The sequence below is a fragment of the Tachysurus fulvidraco genome, chromosome 17, assembly GCF_022655615.1.
Source record: "Tachysurus fulvidraco isolate hzauxx_2018 chromosome 17, HZAU_PFXX_2.0, whole genome shotgun sequence".
Classification (NCBI taxonomy): Eukaryota; Metazoa; Chordata; class Actinopteri; order Siluriformes; family Bagridae; genus Tachysurus; species Tachysurus fulvidraco.
The window spans coordinates 18,615,549-18,639,152 of record NC_062534.1 but is presented as its reverse complement, the minus strand read 5'-3'; the positions used below and the strand labels follow the sequence as shown (position 1 = coordinate 18,639,152).

Genomic DNA, 23,604 nt, shown 5'->3' with positions numbered 1-23,604 from the left:
GATCATATGACACGTCCACATTACAAAATAAAAACACGACATTCAAATTAGAGACCTTTATTTTTTTTTTTAATTATTATTACTGTCTTGCCCGAACAAGGTGATATCAAGATGTCATTAAATCACAGCCTGTAAGATTTATCATGACAAAAAAGACATTTTTGAAGGTCTCCTGAAAGGTTTTATTACACTAAGTTTGTGAAGGGAAAAAATAGGCTTGTTGTCCTCACTAGAGCAAATCTAGGGATATTTTAATGTAATATTTCTATCAACAGACATGGCAGGAATTCACAAGGAAAGAAAAAAAAAAAATCACATGTGCACATGATGCAACTAAAGATATTATTAGCATCTCCTCAATAATGGTAACCATCACATAATCACTACATAGCAACCTTTGTTGCATTAATTGTAAACTTTGGGTTAATGTTTTTGTTAAACATATCTAATCACCCTCAGATGTATTTAAGTGCTTGAAAAACAAAGTACAAAAAAATAAGAAAAAGAAAATTTAAACAAAAGCATTAAAGAAACTGGAAAACACTTTAACTCCCTGAAACATCATTCCAGGTTTGTAGATCTTGAAGGTGCTGCCCCCTGTTATCCCTTAATCTACTATAAAATCAATGAAAAGTAGAAAAACTATTTTTAAACTGAATCGAAATTAATTGGAATGAGTCAAATGCCACAAACATGCTCTCCATTCCGTTTCATCACAGGCATATGAGAACAGGCTGACTAGATCATTTACTACAGGAAAATAGTTTGAAACGTTACTCGTTTTTCTGACATTGGGCTTAGAACATTTAAAATCTACCAATCCACACCTATTCAGTCCCCAAAATAATCTGAAATACCCTCTTTCTGAATCACAATTCACCCCTTTACCTGATTGTGTATGTGTGTAGATGTGCGCGTGTGTGTGTGTGCGCGCTCATGTGTACACAGTGTAGGATTTAATAACAAACATGATTGTATTTTTCTGAGTAGTCTTGTATCTATTGGTCAGTTTCAGTAAACCACTCAATCTTGGTCCTTGGATTAGATCCTCCACTCAGGGTCCCGTTTCCTCCAGTGTGTTACTGCAGAAGGATGGTCCAGTCTGCTGCAGCATTCATTCCTGGCTTGCGCAGGGTTAACACAGACATGGGGGCATCAAACTCAAACTCCACAACAGTGCTTTGGCCTGTTGGAAAGAATGAGAAGATAATCAGTGAAACTACTACTTCTAGATTAGCTGTTGTTTATTGAAATATTACATGAGCATATCTGTGTCTTTCCATTTAATGGAAAGACAAATTAAAGGACATACCATTCATTTGAAGTGTAACCTTTTTGGGCTTAGTGGTTCCCAATATGAAAATCTTTTCAATCCAAGATTTAGTGTTGAATTTGCAATCCAAACATAAGTTTCTGAAAAAAACAAAATACTCATGTGAACCCCCATCATCAGCCGTGAACAGAATGTGAAGAATAATTTAGGCAAAGAAAATGTCTATAGTGTGTATAGAGAAGTGTATATAGCATACTTGGATGTCAGGGAATTGTTGGAGAAGGTTAGCCTGCGATGAACAAATTCTTTCTTTGTTTGGAAATCAAAGGTGTGGCCATCATCTATGTAGAGCTCACCTTCAGCAACTCTCTGAGGAAAGAAAGGCAGAAAAGACTTTCCTTCTTACACTGTTTATTTAGAAGAAAATATCTGTAAAACACTTGTTTATGTTTAGGGAGAAGGACTATACAACAAAAAAGGTACACTACCTGTGGACTGAGAGCCACATACAAGGTGTAGGGGTCATTCTCCATACACACAGATGACCTACGGACTCTGGCCTTTCTAGGAATGATGGAGCCACCACGCTGGAACACCGGGATCTATGCCAATCAGATGCACAGATAACATGGAATTAAGTATTCATTAACAAATAAAAAATGTACTCATTTTGAACAGAAAAATACACTCACAGAGCTCATGGTGACTGGAATGTAGAGATTCTGAGCACCACTGTGTTTCTGGAATGTGTGGACATCATACCAAACCTAAAAGGGAACAAAATCAGGTAAGAAGTAGAGGACTCCAATTAAAACATGCTTCCAACATATTTTCATACACAGGCCTGATCGAACGATAACTAATCCTAACCACGGCCAGTTTGTTATCTTAAAGGATTTAGAACTTAAAACTCTGCACACCTCCCCAGATCCAGGCAGGTAGGCTGTGACTCCTCGTGACCCTTCCTCAGTGACAGGGTGAACCAGCAAATCTCGACCTGGAAAAAAAAAAAAACCCAAAAAAAGTTCAGAACACTACAGTTTACTCATTTGTTCAGAAATATCCTCCCATGAAGAATTTATTGTTAATGGTTCCCTGATTAGCTGAAATTAAAGACAGACTTGTACACTTATAACCGGACTGAATCACTCACCAATCAGAAATTCATCATCAATTGTGAAAGAAGCTGCATCATTTGGATACTCAACCCACAGAGGCCTAACACGGGAGGAGCAAAGAAAAATAGCAAACTGTGCTAACAGTTCAAAAATCCAGAGAAGACCACCCAATTTTTTATATATATATATATAAAAATAAAAGGATAATCGAGTGAGATAAAAACATCTTCCACTGACCTCATGACAGGCTGGCCGGTCCTGTATGCATGGTAAAACTGCTGGTACCAGTAAGGCAGAAGGGCATAGCGCTGTCGAATAACATCCCGGATCACAGCAGTGTTCTCGGGGCCAAACAGCCAAGGCTCACGGCGGGGGGTGTCCAGGTGGGCATGTGCGCGGAAGAACGGCTGGTAGGCGCCAGTCTGGTACCAACGCACCAGCAGCTCAGTACTGGGGGTCTTAAAAAAGCCACCAACATCAGCTATGGAAGGGAAAAAAATGAGAACATGTAACTAGGGCATTTCTTATGTGAATAACTTTCATGGAGTCAAAAGTTTAACTTAATAATATGATAAACACTGCTGCCAGGTCTGTGGTCTTCCTGAGGGCCTGGGGTTCTGACATGGTGCTGTGTGTTTCTTGTTGCTCTGTCTGCAGGCTGGGCATTTTTACAACCATTAACTATATTTGAGTTTTGAAATGGCTTCACTGAGGATTTTATGTAAATAGTAAGAACACAGTGTAAGATTATGATTAAATATGTAATACAAGTCTACAAAACGCACCTAAACTAACAGTGCAAAAAATGTTATGCTTTATAATAATGCTTCATTAAAAATGCAGAATGCAAGAATTTCCTGATACTAAATACACAGACTTGTTCATAGCACTGGCTTCCTCATGAACAACTGTATTTTATTTTGGTATGTATTATGACATTTAGTTAACCAACCTCCACAGAATGAGATGCCCACCAGCCCAAGACTCAGGCACATGGGGATGGAGATCTTCAGGTGGTCCCACTCGGCTGCATTATCTCCGGTCCACACAGCCCCTGTGCATGCACACAAACGAGAAGAGTGTGCCCTATTGTCAGTTCACTGTTAAAAACTACCTTCCCAAGAGTAATGTGTCTAAGAGGAGGTTCGTAATACAAACCATATCTCTGTGAGCCAGCGAAGAAAGCTCTAGTGAGAACAAATGGCCTCTCTGTTCCCCCAGACCTCTGGATCAGACCTTCCATTGTGGCCATTTGCTATTCCGGATAGAAGAAGGTAAAAAGAGCATTCTTTATTCAGGAAAATGTATTGTTCAAGTGTAAGACAAAAAATAAAAAGAAGAAAAAATAAACCACTATTCCTGAAGATTAACCAAGATTAGCTTTAGCTTACCACATACAAGCCGTAGAGGTTGTGGAGGTCTCTGTGTTCCCACTTGCCATGTACTGCGTCTTTATACATGGTAACCTCTGGGCCATTGAATACGGACGGCTCATTCATATCGTTCCATGTATAAAGATTCGTCATCGAACCCTAAAGTTTGAGCAAAGAACAACTATTTACAATAACAATGATGCATGAAACCAAATGTTTAACCCAGAGACAACCATTTAGAATTTCTGTAGAGAAATGAATTTTATTTTAATTTATTTATAATTATTTTGTTTATTTATTTATAAATAAGGGTTTGTTTGGTTTTTTTTTTTACATATAGCAGCTAAACAAAATATATAATGTAGACTAGACCTCTAATAAACATGTCAAAGGCAATTCCCTAAAAACATTACAAATAAAATCAGGAAATGAAGAGGAATCCATCCTTTGGTCGATGCACAAAAAAGATCGATCAGGCAAATAGCAAGTAGTGGGTGGAAGGCAAAGAAAATGACTTGGGAGAGGACTAAGCAAGCTGAAAATGTGATGTAGAGAGAGTCCTACCTCATACTGATCAAATGCGAACATACTGGCCCACCAGGCTCTCATCTCTGGTGTAGTGAAGTCTGGATAACCAGAGTTCCCTGTTTGTGAGGAAAAAAGGGAACATTGCTTAAGACTTTTCTATGACAATTCAGACGAATATTATTGTCTGTAGCGTCACTCTGACCTGGCCAGCACCAGCCCTCGTAGTCTCTGCCATCTTTATTTTTGACGTACAGGTTTTTAGCGGTTAACTCATTATGGATCTTGTAGCCGCTGTCCACTTTAATATGAGGGTCTACAATGGCTACCATCTGGAAAGGACAGAATGTCAGTGGATTTAGATTCTTTATATTCCTAAAATGCTACACTTTCAAGACATTTTTAATAATAATCTCCTTTAGAAATTTAAAGATTCCAATTCAGATTCAATTTCTACTTTCCACAGATTTTTTTGAAGCTGATTCTGTTGTTTTGCACAGTTAGACCACATAATGTATTGTTAGGTTCTGCACATGTAATAAAACTTGGCTTGAGCTTACTGTAAAGTCCGTTTATAAAATCCATACTTCAACTTCATTACGCTGGCAATGTACATGATGCTCTGACTGACCTTGCGTTTTTTGTCCATGATGTTCTGCAGCATCTCTTTGGGCTGTGGGAACTTGTGAGGGTCCCAGGTGAAGTAGCGCTTGCCATCTGTGTGCTCAATGTCCAGCCAAATGAAGTCATATGGGATGTCATGTTCGTCAAAGCCCTGGTCGACTGCCTTCACATCATCTTGGTCATTGTAGTTCCAGCGACACTGGTGGTAGGCCAGTGCAGCCAGAGGAGGGAAGGCCTGGGTGCCTGGTGTGTAGAAACATGAGGATGGGGATGAGAGGGAGGGAGGGAAGGATAGAGAGAGAGAAAGAGAGAGAGAGGCAGAAAAAAAAAGTAAGAGAGTCAAATAATACATGCCCAAAACACACGTCATGCTTTGGTTTATGTTCTGTAGTGTGGCTGAAAGAGCCTCAGTATGCATGCAAGTACAATCCAGTGGCTTGGCATCATCATACAGACCTGAGAGCCTATAAGCTTTACAGAAGGAAGGGTGTGTGTACCTGTAAGTGAGGCATACTGTGTGAAGACATCAGATGGTGTGGGTCCAAGCATGATAAAGACATCGATGATGCCACTCTCAGAGATCCAGCGTATGTCAGTCTGTGGAGTCTCACTGGAGCCCTGAACGAAGTCCAGCATTTTCCCAAACACTGTCTGTAACAAGAAACAGGAGGGATATTACCAGCCTGTAAAAGTGTGAATCCACAGCTCTCAGGATTTCATTTTAGAGGAAAAACTCACAAAATAAATGCTACAAAACATTTTCATACAGCATTTTTAATGAACAGTATTGGCAAACTTAATGTATTGCATGATATTAAGACCACACCAAAAGAGATGTCTGCATGCGTCTTATCATATGGTGCATAAAACCAGAAGAGAAAACAATCAGAATACCCTGGTACACCTGAAATCATTAGGGGTGGGAGAAAAAATCGATTCACCAAACTATCACGATTCTTTTTAAAACGATTTTGAGATCGATTTGTTTGGCTCAGAATCGATATATATTTAATTTTTTTACTTTTCCAGAGAGGTGGCGGGAAGACGTTATCGCTTTTATTCCAACAGAGGGCGAAACGTATTCTGTTGTTGTCTGTATTAGACGACGTCGTATCCGTTTTAAGCTGGCGCGAGAAAGCTAAACCATGGCAGAGGCAGGGGAGCAAACCTCTTTGAGAATTGTTTCTGCACCTTCACGTTTTAAATCACAAGTGTGGAAACACTTTGGATTTTACATACTGGCAGGAAGAGCTGCGCTGGACATGACTAAAACGGTATGCAAACTCTGCCATACAGTGATAGCATATTTTTTATAGCGAATTTGATAGCGAATTTCAGGCTGAACACCAAACAACCTGCAGCGTCTCAACAAACTCTGGATGTGACATTGAGTAAATTACCATGCACTTCGGAGAAGGCAAAATGCATCACAGAGTCGATTGCTCTTTTTATCTGCAAAGACATTCGACCTTATAGCGTTGTGGAAAATGCAGGTTTTCGAAATATGACCCATACTTTGGAGTGGAGGTACGGTATTCCATCGAGGAAGCTTTTCGCAGACACAGTCGTGCCTAAAACCTATGACGAGGTTGCGTCAGAAGTAAAAAAAAAGTTTAAGCAAAGCTCAACGAGTCCTATGTAACCCTGACAGCCCATAAATAAATAAATCTTTATATAAATCTATTTCAATTTTAAATAAATTGTTGGAGCTTTTTTATTTATTGTTATTTATTGGAACAGTTTAACAGCACTTATTTTATTTCAGAGAGTATGGTTTTTAGAAAGTTTTATGGTTCAAGGTTCTTTATGCACTATGTATGTATATGCTCCTGAAATAAAAATTCAGAAAGATGTGATGCATTGTTTTTGTTAATATAACTCATATACAGTCTCTTTAAGGGTATGATCAAGTATTTGCCATTGTCTAATCTTTATTAAGCAAACAAAAATCACAATTTAAACAATGAATCGCAATAGCTACAGAATCGCAATATGTATTGAATTCGGCACAAAAGTATCGGGATAGTATTGAATCGCCAGATTAGTAAATCGTCCCAGCCCTAGAAATCATGTTTGGCTTTTGATCAGACATTGCACTCATAGTCAGGCAAATGCTCACTAAAAAAAATATTAAATTAATGTGGTAATATCACCGCCATATTTTATTCTTTACATAATGCACATATCACATCACAATCTTTGCAATGTTCTAATGTGACACGGTGCACAAACTAATGTTATCAGTTATTGGTATAACTGAAAAATACCACCATGTCTCCCTACTTTGCCAGCAGTATTGGAGCTGATGTCCACCCAGGTCTCAGCAGCATTTAACCAGAAGATGCCCATGGTCCTCTGAGCATTATGGGCCAGCATCACTGGCACTGATCCGTATAAAGCCATGGGGTTATACAGCTCATACTGGAACACATCCAGATTGTACAGCCTGTATGGGTCTCCCCCACTACAGCAAGAAAAAAGGATACATGCAGGATTGGTAAAAAACAAACAAAAACAAAACTGTGAATATTCACAATAGTTACTTCTGACAAATTTTACAATAAACATAACGTATAAAATAAAACTATACAGTGACCCAGAAGATATTTGTGTGTACTCACTCTGTGGTCTTGAGTTTAAGGCTGTCCGCATGCTCTGGTATGCCATAAACATGTTCTACTCCAGGCAAGGAGAAGTCTAAACTAATCGAAGTTGGTCCTGAGGAAGGAAAGGTTTCCTGTTCAAACAATAGTGCTTGCAAGTTTTTTGAACAATAAATAGCTTGTGCCAAATTTAGAAAAATAGTCTCTCTTTCAATGAAATCCCAGATAACTTTAAATCTAAAACACCAGTCCTTGAACAATACATTGCTGGGTAAACTGAATGGCCTAATTATACAATTAATTCATAAAGCACAGCCTTCATAAAAAATATCTCTTTTTTCTGTGTTGTGGGAATTTTTTTAATGTGTCTATCATAATAAAATCACAAACCATTGGGTTTACTGTCCGTGTGCGACTTGAAGGTCTCCTCCCACAAGCCATCTTCTTTTTCTTCTTTGTCTTTCCCTCCATCTTCTGCCTGTGTGACAGACACAAAGAAATTGCTGTGCTTAGGATGATTTGGAATAATATATCCACAAAATAGCAAAAAAAAAGAAAGAAAGAAAGAAAGAAAAAAAAAAAAGAAAAAAAAAAAAAAGGTGCTGCATTTTTGCAGTGAGAAACATTTACAATTAAAGTGAGAAACAAGTGTTATAAAAAATAATAAGCCTGGACGTTTATGATGGAATAAAAGTAAATTGCAATATAACAAAGTTTCTTTCTTTCTGTCAAACACAAAAACCTCACCTTCTCTTCATTGTCCTGCTCCTCAGCTCCATCAACATTCTCTTTCACTTCTGCATTCTCTGGGTCTGCCTGACTGTGACACACAAACACACGCACACACACACACACACACACATGCCAAGGGTAATTTTTTAATATTAGAAAGTCATATAGAAAAGTCCTCACACAGAAAGCAGTTTATGGTTATTTCTTTCCTCAACACTAACATAAGAAGCACTCTAGATGATGTTTCCGTTCCGCTGAATGCAAAAAAAAAAACAAAAAAACTTTCTTTTTATTCAGTTACAGGAAACTCATACTGCTTTCCTCTATGTATGAACACCTACCTAACCAACAGTCTTTTAAAGTTTAAGAACAGGAATTAGAAAAAAATAAGCCTCACTTATGTCCAAGTGGGACATTTGTTTCTAAATAAAGCATTCATGCCTAAAAAATGTTGTACAACAAACAATATGTATAATAAGGACTGTTGGATACAAGAAAATATAGTGTCTTCACCTCTATGATAGAGACATATCCCAGAAGACTTTACAGCTAGAAGTAGTTCTGCCAGGTACTGACCCCAGGGGTGAATACTTATGCAACCAAACAAATTGCTTTTTTTTAATGAATTGGGGTCACTATAAGACAAATGTTAGATACATCAAACCAAACTGTATACATCATGATCTCTTCCTCTCTCCTCCCACACTGCTTTGAGAACACAATTAACAAGCATAAATTGATCCAATTGTTCAGATCTAAAGTCCTTAGAGAAAAGGACCAGACACAAGAGGTCTGACCAAACCTCAGAGGAGATACAAGAATAAAAGAGAGGTCTGATGGGAGACTCACGTGTCTTTCCGCAGCCTCAGGTGCTCAAAAACGAGCAGGCCACGAGAGTTCAGCGACAGCAGCACTTCAGGCCCCTCCATGATATCCAGCCTGAAGGGGCGAGCGCTAACTATGAGCCTCTGGCTGTCCGCTCCCAGAGACAAAACCACACCGTTATCATCCTTAGACAGCACTGAGAGACTAACACAGACAGAAAAACACATACATCAGGCATTACACTACACTACAGAAATTGTATAATGCATACCAGAGCGCTCTGCAATGTTCAATGATACTCACAGCTCAGTGGGTGGCTCCCCTACAAGCACATCAGGCACCTCAAATCGAGGCTTCAGGGGTTTCAGCTCATTTATTTTTACACGAGTGATGTTCCCCTGGAGCCTGTAGAGCTCCAACAGCAAGTGCACCTGCCACCAGGGACCATACAGAAGCAGAGTTAAAGATTGTTTAAAAAGCATAATCTCCATTTGCTACATCTGGGCAAACATTCTCCACCAGAGTTACTCAATACACATCAGAAAAACTTTGCTACAATGGTTTTAAATACTTGCCTTATTGTTGTCATTGATTAGTTGCAGAGTGAGTCTGGAGTCACTGAGCTCCAGAGTGTCCAGTAAAGCTCGGTATGGAGACTGACCGGGTTTCACTGCCCTCTGACGTCTGGGGACAAACAACAAGCTTCATTTGATGCTTTAAAAAAACACAGGGCAATGTAAAGCATATATGGACTGTTTCAATATTTAAAAACACAAGCATAAACTTTACTCAAGTGCATAAAACACATGGAGTTAAAATTAAAGAATTAAATTAGGAATTAAAATTAAAAACTGGTAAACACATCAGTGACCATCACTTACTTGCAGAATGCACTCTGATCACAGGTTTTGAAGTTCCCCTTATCCACAGCCCAAGCGCTGCTTAGAAGGAAAGAGATGCAAATCCCAAACAGCAGCCCCATTCTAAACGAAGGGAAAGAGGAAAAAGAAATCATACAAGTCAAGAAGCTTTTATTGTCATTTCAACCACGTATAGCTGCTGCAGTACACATTGAAATAAGACAACATTTCTCCAGGATCATGGTGCTGCATAAAAGCAAACACAGAGCTAAGGACTTAGTAAGTCAGTCCTAGCCACAAAGTGCAACCTGGTGCAAACAATGCAGCACAAGACAGTGCAGGATGCAAGACAAAAGACAAACACCACCACAAATAGATTTCATCCTTCAGTTGGATGAAATAAGGAAGTGGGTGTACGTGTACTTGTCCCCTATTTTCTTCAAAAGTCCAAAAATGTACATATTAGTTTTAAAAAAAGCATATTTAAAGTTAAAATACTACATGTTGAACTTTTAAGCTCTTCTCGTTAAAATGATTACTTCATAATTTTCCAAGCTACAAGCACCCTCCTGTAAATACAGGGCAGGGGAAGGAACTTTTTAAACATCTACCAAATATTTCACACAAAGAAAGATGCACTAAAGATTCATCAGTGATGACTTTATAAGCCCCAAGATTTAAAGTAAAAATCCAGACAAATTGACGTCCAAAGTGAACTTCGTCTGTTGGAGACAGGTGTCTTTTTAAGGACAAGGAAGCTGAACTGAACAAAATCCTGCTGATATCCAGATCCTCACATTCATTTGAGATCAATTCAGTCAGCCATCTTCCTGTGCTAGCTAGTTAACTATATCACTATGGATAATTCAATCCAAACAGGACACTAGTGAACCCCAAATGTGTAAACAAAACCCAAATGCACATTAAACATGCATAAATCCGCATAAATCAGTTTCTTCAGCAGTTACACACACGAGTTTTTATTAGCATGTCACAAGCTAACTAGCTAATTCAAAATGCTAGCAAATCCAAAGCCACGCATTCATCCGGCTTCCTCATTTAATACCTGTTTGAATTTTTCAACGTCTTCACACTAGCTTACATCGAGAACGAATAAGAAAACGCCTTTTGCATCGATGCGCGTGGAGAAAACACAAGGAGGACAGTACAACATATAGCAAACAATACAGGATAAAGTCTTTACCTTTCATTGAAGGCAGCCGCCATCTTGGACTAACCGGATTAATCCCGCCCACTCGCGCTCGACTGGTTTGATCCAAAGCGCGAATGACTGTTGCACCATGGAAACCAGCATGAACGTGCGTTATCGCTACGTGGACGCGCATAATTGGTGGAGTTTAATATGAAACCGTTTTAATGCTTTAGACTCGGTTTAAACAAGGCCGCATTGTATTAATTTATTTCCTTACATCTACAATTGTTCCCAGTTTGAGTGAAGATATAAAGAACAGCGCAGCTTTAAAACAGATTTAAAAAAAAAAAAACCTTTTTATTTTCCCTCTCAAAGAACAGGGAATGTTGAAAAGAACAAGATTCCAAAAGCAAACTCTTACAAATGTTATATACATATTATTTAGTTTCCAAACAGGAGCTGTAACCTTAAACTATTACTACCAAAGCCATATAAACAATGACTAATGTAAAAAACAAAACAAGAAAAAATTATTACTACAACAAAAAATATATATAACCACAGGATATAAAAAGACTGTTATACTTTCAATGGTCCATTTTTTTAATTATTAATAATGTGTTATGCATTTCTGCTCCCATTTCAGTTAACTCACAATTTTTTATTTGGAAAAAAAAAGAATATAATAAAAATCCACCAATCATAATCAATTGAAAATTCCACTTAGTTTGCTGTTGACTATAAACTTTAAAAACACAGGGACTTAGGAATTCAGGGTTAAACACTGGTTAATACTACAAGGAAATTGTTATAACAAATATAAACCCAGTGCTCAGGAACATTAGCGCATAAAAAAAAAAAAACAGGTTTGCTATATCTGAAACCTCCAACACAAGTGTCCGAGTCGGTCAATGTTCTTATGAAGTACACTGTGGATTGGTGCAATGTAACGTGCCACATCTCCGTCCCGAGAGAAATCTCTAACAAACATTCCTTTCTCAGCAATAAAAGTAAATTTCTGTGGCATAGGGCTGTTCCCACGCATGTACTCCCACACACCCAGCAGCAAAAGTCTAACCTCAAATGGGGATAGATGAGGAAAGACTTCATGGATGTTACTTAGCACTGGTGGCAAAAGCTGACCTTCTCCCATACAGGACACTAGCAGGCAAGATGCTTGGAGATGCCAGGGGGAATCTGTCACTGAAGGCTCCCTTGAAGCCTCCCAGTGGGCCAGTAGTGTGGCCAGTAGTCCTCTCAAAACAGCAGAGCAATAGCAAAGAGCTGGACGTCCCGCTGCCACCACTCGAAGAAGGTGGAACAAGACAGGATTGGCTTCAAAACATCTGCGGATGTGAATGTCTCGTTCAACAGTAGTCTTGGCATGTTCCTCCGGTGGCCAGGACAATTCTCCATTTGCTACATCTGGGCAAACATTCTCCACCAGAGTTACTGCAATAACCTTGGCAGCTTCTGCATTGATCGGAGAGGGCTCATCCAAAACTGATTCACCACTTGGTTGGAAGCGGGTATTTCCAGGGCATGAACCATTACTGTTGCTTCCTCCACCACCAGAGCTGCAGCATTGCACTGTGACAGCAAGCAAAGTCTGCATGTTCTGGTTAACCTTATCAGGGTCTGAATGCAGAGGAATGTGAGGAGGTTTCAGACCCTTTCCAATCACACCAGCATGGAACACAGACCACACGCTACCAGAAAAGTTGACAGTAGTGCCAAATTTAGAGTTGATGTCCAACAGCGAAGCACCCAAGTCTGGAACTTGAAAGGTGGCGAGAGTACCATCCTCACCTGCAGTTTCCTTCTGGCCTCCAAACAGATCTTGGTTGCCTTTATGTAATGCTCCTTCCACAAGCTGCTGCAGAACAATTTTGAGTGTCAGGGAAGAGTATCCTGCTAAGTGTGAGAGCAAGCGCATAGAATAACCAACTACCTCTCCACCACCTTGACCTCCAACCTTCAGTCCCTCTCCTCTTTGTCGCAGAGCTATAAAGAAGTGTGCCACTGCCGCACGTGATATAAGTAGCAATTGTGCTGGTGTGCAAGCTTTGGGTAGCTGGCTGCAGGACAGAAGGCGAGCAGCTGCTCTAGATACCATGGTGTCACCATGAAGGAGGAGGGGACAAAAATCATGGAGATGGCTGGAAACAGCAGTTCCAACCTGAGCTGCCATTGATGAGTGTATTGAACTTCCAGATGCAGCACTGCCTGTTTTGCAGTCTTCTTCCTGGCTCTGTACTGCTGTAGCCAGGTTGTTCAAGAGCTGTGCTAACTCTCTACTGTTCAAGTTTTGGGTGTGGATCTGAGCAACGCAACGTGCCACAGCTGCTGGGAGCAGTCCTGGGATAGAGGAGGAAAGAGGACAGTGGAGCTGTGAAGCTAATGCCAGCTCCTCAGGGTTCCTGGCTTGCGTGAGTAGCTGGCACAATGCTTCAGTAGCGACGCTAGGACCACCATAAACAGACAGCAGACACAGCAATTGATGCAGCCAGAGATGCCTTTTTCTTTCAAGTCTGAGCGTCTCAGCGCAGAGTTCACCAACATGGGCCTGTAGTTCCTCAAGAAATGGGATCACACGTGGCACTGCACAGGTAGAGGTTGAGTGTGGATATGGCTCTTCACCATCAGGTCTGTTGTATACAAGTTTGTGGAGATGCAGAAGGAGCATCTGAAGTAGACGGTCACAAGCTTCACGTACACCTTCATGAGGTGAGGGTGTGGGTCCTGAAATAATAACAGAGGCTGGTGTGGCGGTGTCTGCAAGAAAGCGCAGGACTCGCGGCCCACCTGCAGGGCTCTGACTGATCAGGTGCACTGCTAAGCCCAACATATTCTCTAACTCTTCTCTGGGCAAGCCCTGGAACTGAGCATGCAGCTGAAGTAGCACAGGTGGACGAAGGAACTCCACCAGTTCAACTGACACAGCACCAAGTAGAGCTGGTGAGAGAGCAGCTAGCTGAAGCAGGAAAGGCACCGTGGCCCTGCGGAGATGAGGTGAGCTCTCCCACCATGCAGCCCCTGATGATGGAGGTGCATTTTGTGGTGAGGGGGTCAAGCTATCTTGGAACATCCTAAGGAGCTCTCTCTTAATGCTGTCAGAATGCCTGGAAGTTAAATGCCCAAGGATGCCAACCACAGAGCCTATTTTTGGCACCCTGCTGCTTTTGTCCATTACTTGCATCTGGCTGGACTTCTCACCTGAAGTGTATCCATGTGCATAAAAGTCCTTGAGTCCACAGGCAAGCACCCTGCTGATGATGGTGCCAGGGAAAGCAGAGCCAATGTGAGCAACCACCCAGTCAAAATGAGGAGAGTGCTGTACAGATGTGTCCAATAAAGCATCCACGCAGGCATCAGGACACCAGGCCAACATTGCTGCCAGACACTGGGAGTAACAATCCATGAGGGAGCGAGTGGCTCCACACGACATCCACAGCTGCAGAAGTTCATTCAGACTAGATGAATGAGGAGCTGCTCTTCTCCCGGCATGCTTGCTGCTGAGCTGGCCAAGCAAATCCACTGCCCAAGAAGACACCAGTGGAGCCCAGGCTTTCGGGTTCAGCTGGATAAACTCCAGCAAGACTGCATGAATCTCTTTAACCACATCCTCCAGGTTGGACATGCTAGTGTTGGTTCCTGTAGTTGCACTATTAGTGCCATTGTCACTCTCAGCCTCCAGGTCTTGAAAAAAAGATGCCACATATTCATCATAAACACCACGCAGGTGCTCCAGGACTGCTCCTCGGCAAGCTGGTACAGTGCGGAGGAGACGCACAGCACAGCGCGCATGATCACGAACACTGAGTTTTCGCCCTTGAGTCTGGTCAACACCACTGATGAATGCCTTAATTTCCAATGCAAGTTCCTGGGGACTGTAGAGAGTTAAAGATATAAAATATATCAAAAACCTATTCAAACATTATTCACACTGCATACTAGAGTAAACTGTTTGCAGAGTCTGTTATACATTACAAACATGAACCAAAAAGTAAACTGTAGTAAAATGCAAGAATAACACTACAGTATATGAAGCCAAACTGTTAGTAACATCTATATTATTCAAATACATTTATGTATTGTGTATCGTATGTATTCTGAAAAGTGTTTGTTTTGTCTGCTATTCTCATTTTTCGCCTAGAGAACATACTAATGTATTAAATGTGTAGTGTAGTGATTCATAGTTTAGTGATTCTTAGGGTAGTGCAGTGATTCATAGTGCAGTGTTGTGTATTCTGGTGATTCATAGTGCAGTGTAGTGTAGTGTAGTGATTCATAGTGTAGTGTAGTCTGGTGTAGTGTAGTGATTCATTGTGTAGTGTAGTCTGGTGTAGTGATTCATAGTGTAGTGTTGTCTGGTGTAGTGATTCATAGTGTAGTGTTGTCTGGTGTAGTGTAGTGATTCATGGTGTAGTGTAGTGATTCATAGTGTAGTGTAGTCTAGTATAGTGATTCATAGTGTAGTGTTGTCTGGTGTAATGTAGTGATTCATAGTGTAGTGTTGTCTGGTGTAGTGTTGTGATTCATAGTGTAGTGTAGTCTAGTGTAGTGATTCATAGTGTAGTGTAGTGATTCATAGTGTAGTGTAGTCTAGTGTAGTGATTCATAGTGTAGTGTAGTCTAGTGTAGTGATTCAGTGTAGTGTAGTCTGGTGTAGTGTAGTGATTCATAGTGTAGTGTGGTGTGGTGATCCATAGTGCAGTGTAGTAATTCGTAGTGTAGTGTAGTGATTAATAGTACACTAATAGTACACTATGATACTGTAGTGTTTCATAGTGTAATAGTGTTTCATAGTGAAGTGATTCCTTGTATAGTGTAGTGTATCATAGTGTAGTGTAGTGCAGCATAGTAGTGTTTCATAGTATAGTGTATCATAGTGTAGTGTAGTGCAGTATAGTAGTGTTTCATAGTATAGTGTAATGTACTGTATCATAGTGTCCTATAGTGCAGTGTAGTAAACTATACTGTAGTGTATCATAGTGTAGTGTAGTATAGTATAGTGTTTCATAGTATAGTGTAGTGATTCATAGTGCAGTTTAGTGTATCAAAGTGTAGTGCAGTGTAATGTAGTGTAGTATAGTGCAGTGTAGTGTACTGTATCATAGTGTCGTATAGTGCAGTGTAGTATAGTGTACTGTAGTGTATCATAGTGTAGTGTAGTAGTGTTTCGTAGTATTGTGACTCATAGTATAGTGTAGTGCAGTTTAGTGTATCATAGTGTAATGCAGTGTAATGTAATGTAGTATAGTGCAGTGTAATGTAGTGTAGTATAGTGCAGTGTAGTGTACTGTATCAGTGTCGTATAGTGCAATGTGGTATAGTGTACTGTAGTATATCATAGTGTAGTGTAGTATAGTGTATCATAGTATAGTGTAGTGCAGTTTAGTGTATCATAGTGTAGTGCAGTGTAATGTAGTATAGTGCAATGTAATGTAGTGTAGTATAGTGCAGTGTAATGTAGTGTAGTATAGTGCAGTGTAGTGTACTACAGTGTAATATAGTGTAATGTAATGTAGTGTAATGTAGTGTAGTATAGTGCAGTGTAGTGTACTACAGTGTAATGTAGAGCAGTGCAGTGTAGTATAGTGTAATGTAATGTAGTGATTCCCACCTGTAGTTATTCTGAGAGTGGCACTGAGAAGTCTGCATCGCTGACAAGGTATTCCCATCAAACATGGCAGACATCCTTCACGCGCTCAACCCAAACACAACATGTACAATTACCAGTTTATTATCTGACTGGATCAAATAAATTATCATGTAAATATAATAACAGTTTACTCTTAATAACCGCTGTAATAAATGATAGAGAGCAAACATCAAGCAGCGAAAGTTCATTACCCGCTTTCTCACTGGTGGTAGCCAACGTGTCGCTTTCGGAACCATGCTGCCCTCTACCGGCCCGGATCTTTGCTGCGATTATACACCAACCCAAGGTTAATATTATTTGTTTGTTTGTTTGATTTTGTTTCAGATAGCCCCACTTTTAGATTTAGCCCCACTGACTGATTTCAAACTTTTTGTGATTTACATTTAACATTGATAACAATCTTTATGTCAAGATCTCAATAATAATAATAATAATAATAATAATAATAATAATAATAATAATAATAATAATAATAATAATAATGTACTGCGGCTGTTTCCTGTTTTCGGTTACCACAGTGGATCAAAAGATATTACACCTCATAAACACACAAGAATCTATTTATCTACAATGCAGATTTGTCTGTAAAATTGATTAGTTTATATCTGCTCTGAATATGGTAAAATGCAGGTTTAGCAGGGTTTAGTAATTTTCTGATTATACGTAGGGGGCCATGCACCCATGAATGACTTTATAATAGTCGTGTGCATAGGTTTATATTAATATATATATATATATATATATATATATATATATATATATATATATATATATATATATATATATATATATATATATATATATCCCTATCAGATATATGTGTGACGTGTTTTTGTGTATTGTTTACAAACCAGCAGCACAACACTAAGCACGGCAGCAAAAACACATGTGGATTGGGACATATCACTAGTGCACTGATCACATGAGCAAAACTCTGGGGTCTGTTGGATGATTAACAGATTTAGCTTCCAAGGAGTATACAGTATGTATTGAATAGGGAGTGTGAGATAACTATAACACCCAACAAAAATATAATGTAGTGTGAGATAACTATAATACCTTACACTATTTTTCATACATTTATGTCATTCTTTATCCTGGTAAAGTTTGCAGTGGATCCGAAGCCTCAGTAATAAGTATTATCGTGTATACACTTGATGCCACTTGTGGGTTCATGGACTACTGACCAGAAGGTCATGGGTTTGAATCCCAACTCCACCAAGCTGCTGCTGATGGATGTCTGCTAAATGCCAGAAATGTAAATTATCTCGTTCCCACGCATTAATACGTTGTTGCATTTATTTATTTATTTATTTATTTATTTATTTATTTATTTATTGTGAAGACCTGTCACCAGCAGGACTGCGCGTGCGCGCGTGTGTAAAAGTCACCAGCAGGACTGCGTGTGTGCGCTTGTGTTCAAGTAACCAGCAGGACTGCGTGTGTGCGCGTGTGTTCAAGTAACCAGCAGGACTGCGTGTGTGCGCGTGTGTACATGTGCTCTAACCTCAGCACTCGTGGCCTGTAGGATGCTCAGGTGTGTTGCGTAATATACAGCGCGTGCATCGTCTGTGGTCTATAACACATCCGTCCTTTCACACATCCATTCTATAACACATCCATTCTATAACACATCATTCCTATAACACATCCGTCCTATAACACATCCATCCTATAACACATCCACGTCACTTGCTCCATTTTGCCATCATCTATAAACTGCAGCAGCACAGGAAGGAGTTAGTGTGTGAATGTGGTAGCGAACTCTTTAAAACGACACCCGGTGTTTTGCGGCACGTCACCTGATTGATGACATTTAAAAGCGCTGCTCGGTTTACGGCAAAGAGAAACAGACTCCATTACAGAGAATCAGTCCTGTCCTGGTGGTGGTAAGTGCTTTATTGTTGATTTTTATACCTTTGGCACATCTAGGCACTTTACTGCAAAATTGCATCGACGTGTCACATCATTTAGCGGCAGTGAAGTGGCATAAACACAGGATGTGTCTCACTGTACACATACACATATATTTAGCCAATTAAAAGCAATCTAATTAATTTTTCTCAGTAGTGTTAGTAGTAGTAAGTTTTTGTTTGAATTATTTTTATTTATTTATTTTAATTAGTTTTAATTATTCATTTGTGTGTAATCTCATAACAGACTCCGGAAGCGAAACCAAAAGCTTTGGTCAGAACTTGTTTTTGTCTCTATACACTTTTCTGTGCATGAAGATGGCGCCAGGACAGGTGCGTAAACTTATACACTAGATCTACATTAAAGCTGCACCAAACCCTCCTTTTCTGTACCACTATAACGGTTTAATTAGGTAAAGGTAACAAAGGTAACAATGTTTGAGTTGAACAAAAACACTACCGGTGAATTAAGACAGGCTTTAAATGTTGACCTGAAGTTGTTTGTGACTCAGTGTGAAGAGAAACCACAGCCAGGTGACTTGATAGAAATCTTCCGTGGTAACTACCAGCACTGGGGCATTTATGTTGGTGATGGATACATCATTCACCTGGCACCACCATGTGAGTCTGCTTAAAATAATACAAATTAAAATATTTCACAACACCTTTTTTAAGTTTATATATACATATAATTTGAAAGCTTGTCAAACGTAAATTTAAGTTTATATATATATGGCACATCTAGGTACTTTTATATATATCTATATAAAAGAATGTATGTATGTCATTTTTTATATATATATATATATATATCAATTAATTATTTTTTTGTGTGTGTCCTATAAAATTTGTGTACAGAGGAAAACACTTTGTGGCACCCAGGCTCTGTAAATGGAAGCAAAATGTGAAAAGTGTTGCAACTCTTTTCAGGGAAAGAAGCAAATGCCTTCTCAATAGGGTGCCTGAAGTTATAAGTGCACCGCTGTAATCATTTACAAATCAAAATATTATTTACTAAGTGTTTATGTTTGTTTTTTTTGTTTTTTTTTTAGAAGAAAATGATTATGAATTGGTTATGGCATCAAAAGAAAGCAGGGGAAATTAATTTAATTAAATAAATATTTATATAGACTTCATATTTGTAATGGTTAATGAGCAAGAAGTTAATATTGATTAAGTGACAATGTTTACACAGTATAGGCAAATGTGCTGTTTATATTTGCTCTGCTCTAGCAAAATAGTGTTTCTGGGAAAATTGTAGTCTATTCTACCATTTTATATACGTTTGACAAGCTTTCAAATTCAAAACTAGTATTCCTGAAATGTATGGCTTACCAAGTCAGCCAAGGTTCTCTCAAACTAGGAAGTTTTATTAAACAGTCCCAGTGTGATTATAGGAAATACAGGCAATCTTGGAACACTGATTGACCAATCAAATTAGTGGACTGGAACTAACTGTTGTATAATTGTAAATATAGCCAAGTAGGTGGTTTAAAATGAAAAACAATAATGTGTACAAGTTGTTGGGGGGGGGGGGTGACGACAAAGTATTTTCTTTGAAGTTGGTAGAAATGGTGGTTGTTTTTTACTAGAGATTATATAAAATATTACAGATGAGCTGATCAAAATGAGCTGGATACAAGTTGACTCATAAACAACTCTAGGCAGACCTTGGTACGGGTAAGATTATCCTGATCAGGTGATGGTGTCGTAACTCAGAGCCGATCTCCAAGCCGACACATCACAGGGTGTCCTCTTCTTTTAGGCCTTTTGGTTACTAAAAACTGTTTGTTAGACTTAACTGTTAACTCTATAATTACTACAAAAACACTGAGAAAACTCCTCAGACATGGATGAGAATGAGCAAACTTCTTTATTGTGGTCAATCAGCCAACAATCTTTTAAGAGAAATTGGCAAGTTGAAAGTAACAAATGAAAACCCCCCCAAAAAAGCATGTCATGCAAAAGTCAATCAAGAAAAACAAGAACTCTCACGACGTTCTTGCAAAAATAAAAACACACACCTCCACACACGCACACATCACACACACACACCACACATGCGCACACACACCCCCCACACACGCGCGCGCACACACACACACACACCACACATACGCACGCGTGCAGGGCTGCCTCCTTCATCTGGCCAGAAGAATTTGACACACACACCTTCGGACACGTGCCCACATTCACCCACGCATATATACCCTGGCGCTCCTAGGAGCCTCCTCTTTGGTTCCCAGTATTTCTGGGGTCCCAGGTGCCATATCACCTTATTTACCGCCATCACCTCCTATGTTTTCTAAATACACTGACCTAATTTCACCTTATCTCCCGTCACCTTTCACCCATATGCCCATTTATGGATTTTCCTCCCCTTAGTTCTCAGGGCCAAGGTCTGTGAACCAATGTCTTTTTCAGTCTACATAAGTTATCGCTATGAGCTAAGGTCTGGGAACCATGGTCTTTTCCATTCTACATAAGTTTGTATTTGTTATTACAAATGTGCTCGGACTGACTAGGCCTGACCGCCCCGAATCTGGTTACTTTTACTAAGTTTATGATTACAATAAACATCTTTGGCCTACAACATCGCCTACATATGTCTTATGACAGCAATTGTAATAATAATACTTTAATTATTTCTACTCAGATTTTTTTTTACAACAATGGTCAGGAGTTGTTCATCTAGCCAATGGTAGAGGAGGTTTTCCTTTCATTCTGTGTCTGAATCATGTTTATAAAAGCTGAGTGTAACATTATCAGGGCTGTTTCTCTCATGCTACACGAGGAGTGTTGGGACCTGTTGTGCAACAACATACAATAAATTGAGACACCATTTTACTCTTGCCCATGTACATACCACATACTAGTGTGCTTATTTATAGTAAAATTTCAACAACAATCCTTCCACTTTCTTCACTTTATATGTAAGTGTAATTTTTGTAATATGAGATTTTATACTGTCCCTGTGTACACCGTAGCTGAACACGCCCATGCTGGTGCCAGCAGCATGATGTCTGTGCTGTATGACAAGGCTTTGGTAAAGAAGGAAAAGTTCTGGGTTGTGGTCGGCGATGATGAGTACAAAGTTAACAATCTACTGGATGATAAATATGAGCCACGTCCTGTCCGTGCCATCATCCGTGAAGCACACAGCCTTTTGGGGCGGGAGCTTCCCTATTGTGTGTTCAGTAGCAATTGTGAGCATTTTGCAACTGAACTGAGATACGGCAAGGCAGAATCTCGGCAGGTATAAAATCCATTTATGAGATTGTTATGAGACAACAAAGTGACCTTGTATAAAAATATCAAATGAAGCTGCTGTAATTATTTTAATTACTCTCACTTTACTACATTTGTGCTATTTGCAGGTGCGTAAAGCTGTGGAAGTGGTAGCAGGTGTGGGTATTGCTACAGCTGTAGTGGCTGCTCTTGCAGTAGCCTTTTTTGGTTCAGGAAATAAGGAGAAGAAGAAGAATACTCAGTGAAACCTCAGATGGGGAGAAGCTGTGAAGAAAAACACCAGCAAGCCTTCTGACTAGAATTATGCCTTTTATGCAATAATCAGCCAACCACTAAAGAGATCTAATTCTGTGATACAACTGGAGTTTAATTAAGCACAATTATTTATCACTTCTTACTCTACTGCCAAATAAGTGTTGGTCTTACCAATAATCTACAAAGATATAGGCCAAAACCAACCTCCTTAAACAAATAAATTTTGATATTGTATAGGGCATATCATGGTGCATACAAGTGGTTAAATGGGGTTTTATACTGCAGTTCAAGAATGTATGGCTATATTTATATATATTTATAGGGATGAAGTCCAAGTATTATAAATCTCTGATAATTACAAAGCTCATTACCGTCAGGATGAGAAACGCTAACAAAAACCAAGATGACCCTTAAACCACTGGTCCAACGTTTGTCTGTTTCTGATGAGCTACTAATTTAAGTCATGGGATGAAAGCAATGTTTATTAAGACAGTAATAATAAAGGGGAAATGATTAACGGTCCTGTGTATATATATTGCTGTGCTTTTGCATGTCTGAATAAAGCTAAGTTTAAATTGACTTTAGTTTCAATTTTATGTTTCTATAACACCACATTGAGACTGACTTCTTCGGTACACAATTTACACATGGTCTTCCAATTAAAAAGATTAAAATATGTTATCTTAAAATAATGTTTATTTGGTAAGGCTTTTTTCCAGTGTTAACACTAAGAGGTAAAGCTTTTTTTGTTTTTTTTTACTAAAAAAGGCTAAATATAAACAAACATTCTTTTAAAAAAAAAATTGTAATCGCTGGCAAAATGCTGTGGTATCAAATTAAAACCCATTGCTGATTATTTTTACCCATATGTAAACATTTTCTTTAGGACTGACCTTGCTATCCTCATCCTAGCTGTTCGATTCAAAGATTATATAAACAAACAAACACACCCCTTCTATATTTAGAGTGTTTAAAAAAAATTCTGTCGTTCAAGTCCACCTGGACGAGGAATTTGTTACTGCCTAGTGAATGGCCTGGGAGGAGAAAACAATTCATTTCAGCAAAATGGCAGAAGTTCATCTGAAGAGACAAGCTCCCTTAGGATTTTATTAATATAATTACTTAAGGGTGTAATGTGTGTATGTAATACAGGATTTGTCTTTCGTAAGATATTGCACCTATCATAAAACTAACATTCAGACTGAAATAATCAACACAAAATACAAAACAACCCAAAAAACATTGTTCAAGCATCTCAGCTCAGCCTCAAAGGAAATGAAAAAGGCTCAATAAAAACAAAGAATAATCTCTTCACACATGTTCATGGGCCCCATCACAGCAGATATCAGATATTTTGTTTTGTAACATATATTATTATTCATACATGCACTGGAATTATGGAATTATAAGTCAACCTGGGATTGTCACAGGATTGT

The 23,604-nt window shown here is 39.1% G+C and overlaps 3 protein-coding genes across 5 annotated transcripts; 1 reads left to right on the top strand and 2 right to left on the bottom strand.

Annotated features, from left to right (window-relative positions):
* Positions 1 to 41: 41 nt before the first annotated feature.
* ganabb (glucosidase II alpha subunit b) lies at positions 42 to 11,281 on the bottom strand. Of its 2 annotated transcripts, none has more exons than XM_027135195.2 (24): positions 11,138 to 11,281; positions 9,955 to 10,056; positions 9,649 to 9,757; positions 9,377 to 9,504; positions 9,098 to 9,277; positions 8,264 to 8,336; positions 7,907 to 7,994; positions 7,535 to 7,631; positions 7,197 to 7,377; positions 5,411 to 5,564; positions 4,921 to 5,156; positions 4,495 to 4,621; positions 4,329 to 4,408; positions 3,783 to 3,923; positions 3,550 to 3,646; positions 3,344 to 3,445; positions 2,629 to 2,872; positions 2,427 to 2,491; positions 2,194 to 2,270; positions 1,966 to 2,040; positions 1,762 to 1,875; positions 1,530 to 1,642; positions 1,313 to 1,413; positions 42 to 1,186 (listed from the first exon to the last, which is right to left on the bottom strand). In XM_027135195.2, exons 1-24 carry the CDS (start codon positions 11,158 to 11,160, stop codon positions 1,080 to 1,082), a joined length of 2,814 nt encoding a protein of 937 aa, XP_026990996.2. In that variant the 5' UTR covers positions 11,161 to 11,281; the 3' UTR covers positions 42 to 1,079. The 2 variants fall into 2 exon arrangements, with proteins under 2 accessions (XP_026990996.2, XP_026990997.2); XM_027135196.2 differs by lacking the exon at positions 11,138 to 11,281 and adding an exon at positions 11,000 to 11,131.
* Positions 11,282 to 11,422: 141 nt separating this feature from the next.
* Positions 11,423 to 17,008, bottom strand: ints5 (integrator complex subunit 5). Of its 2 annotated transcripts, none has more exons than XM_027135194.2 (3): positions 16,943 to 17,008; positions 16,713 to 16,787; positions 11,423 to 14,976 (listed from the first exon to the last, which is right to left on the bottom strand). In XM_027135194.2, the coding sequence occupies exons 2-3, from the start codon at positions 16,784 to 16,786 to the stop codon at positions 11,958 to 11,960; spliced, it is 3,093 nt and encodes a 1,030-aa protein (XP_026990995.1). In that variant the 5' UTR covers position 16,787; positions 16,943 to 17,008; the 3' UTR covers positions 11,423 to 11,957. The 2 variants fall into 2 exon arrangements, with proteins under 2 accessions (XP_026990995.1, XP_026990994.1); XM_027135193.2 differs by having other exon boundaries at positions 16,713 to 16,796; positions 16,943 to 17,002.
* Positions 17,009 to 18,457: 1,449 nt separating this feature from the next.
* Positions 18,458 to 22,747, top strand: LOC125139262 (phospholipase A and acyltransferase 3-like). The gene is made up of 5 exons (XM_047802595.1): positions 18,458 to 18,640; positions 18,912 to 18,997; positions 19,177 to 19,285; positions 21,652 to 21,920; positions 22,042 to 22,747. Exons 2-5 carry the CDS (start codon positions 18,977 to 18,979, stop codon positions 22,156 to 22,158), a joined length of 516 nt encoding a protein of 171 aa, XP_047658551.1. The 5' UTR covers positions 18,458 to 18,640; positions 18,912 to 18,976; the 3' UTR covers positions 22,159 to 22,747.
* Positions 22,748 to 23,604: the final 857 nt, after the last annotated feature.

Bases quoted from the DNA above. Each gene is read 5' to 3' on its own strand.
- ganabb (XM_027135195.2), bottom strand. From the start codon at position 11,160: ATGGCGGCTGCCTTCAATGAAAG. The intron at 9,278-9,376 runs GTGAGTATCATT...TGTCTGTGTTAG, and splicing joins GGGGAGCCACCCACTGAGCT to TCTCTCAGTGCTGTCTAAGG. The intron at 4,409-4,494 runs GTCAGAGTGACG...CCTCACAAACAG, and splicing joins CGAGGGCTGGTGCTGGCCAG to GGAACTCTGGTTATCCAGAC.
- ints5 (XM_027135194.2), bottom strand. From the start codon at position 16,786: ATGTCTGCCATGTTTGATGGGAATACCTTGTCAGCGATGCAGACTTCT. The intron at 14,977-16,712 runs GTGGGAATCACT...AACTCTCTACAG, and splicing joins CACTCTCAGAATAACTACAG to TCCCCAGGAACTTGCATTGG.
- LOC125139262 (XM_047802595.1), top strand. From the start codon at position 18,977: ATGAAGATGGCGCCAGGACAG. The intron at 19,286-21,651 runs GTGAGTCTGCTT...TGTACACCGTAG, and splicing joins CATTCACCTGGCACCACCAT to CTGAACACGCCCATGCTGGT. The intron at 21,921-22,041 runs GTATAAAATCCA...TGCTATTTGCAG, and splicing joins GCAAGGCAGAATCTCGGCAG to GTGCGTAAAGCTGTGGAAGT.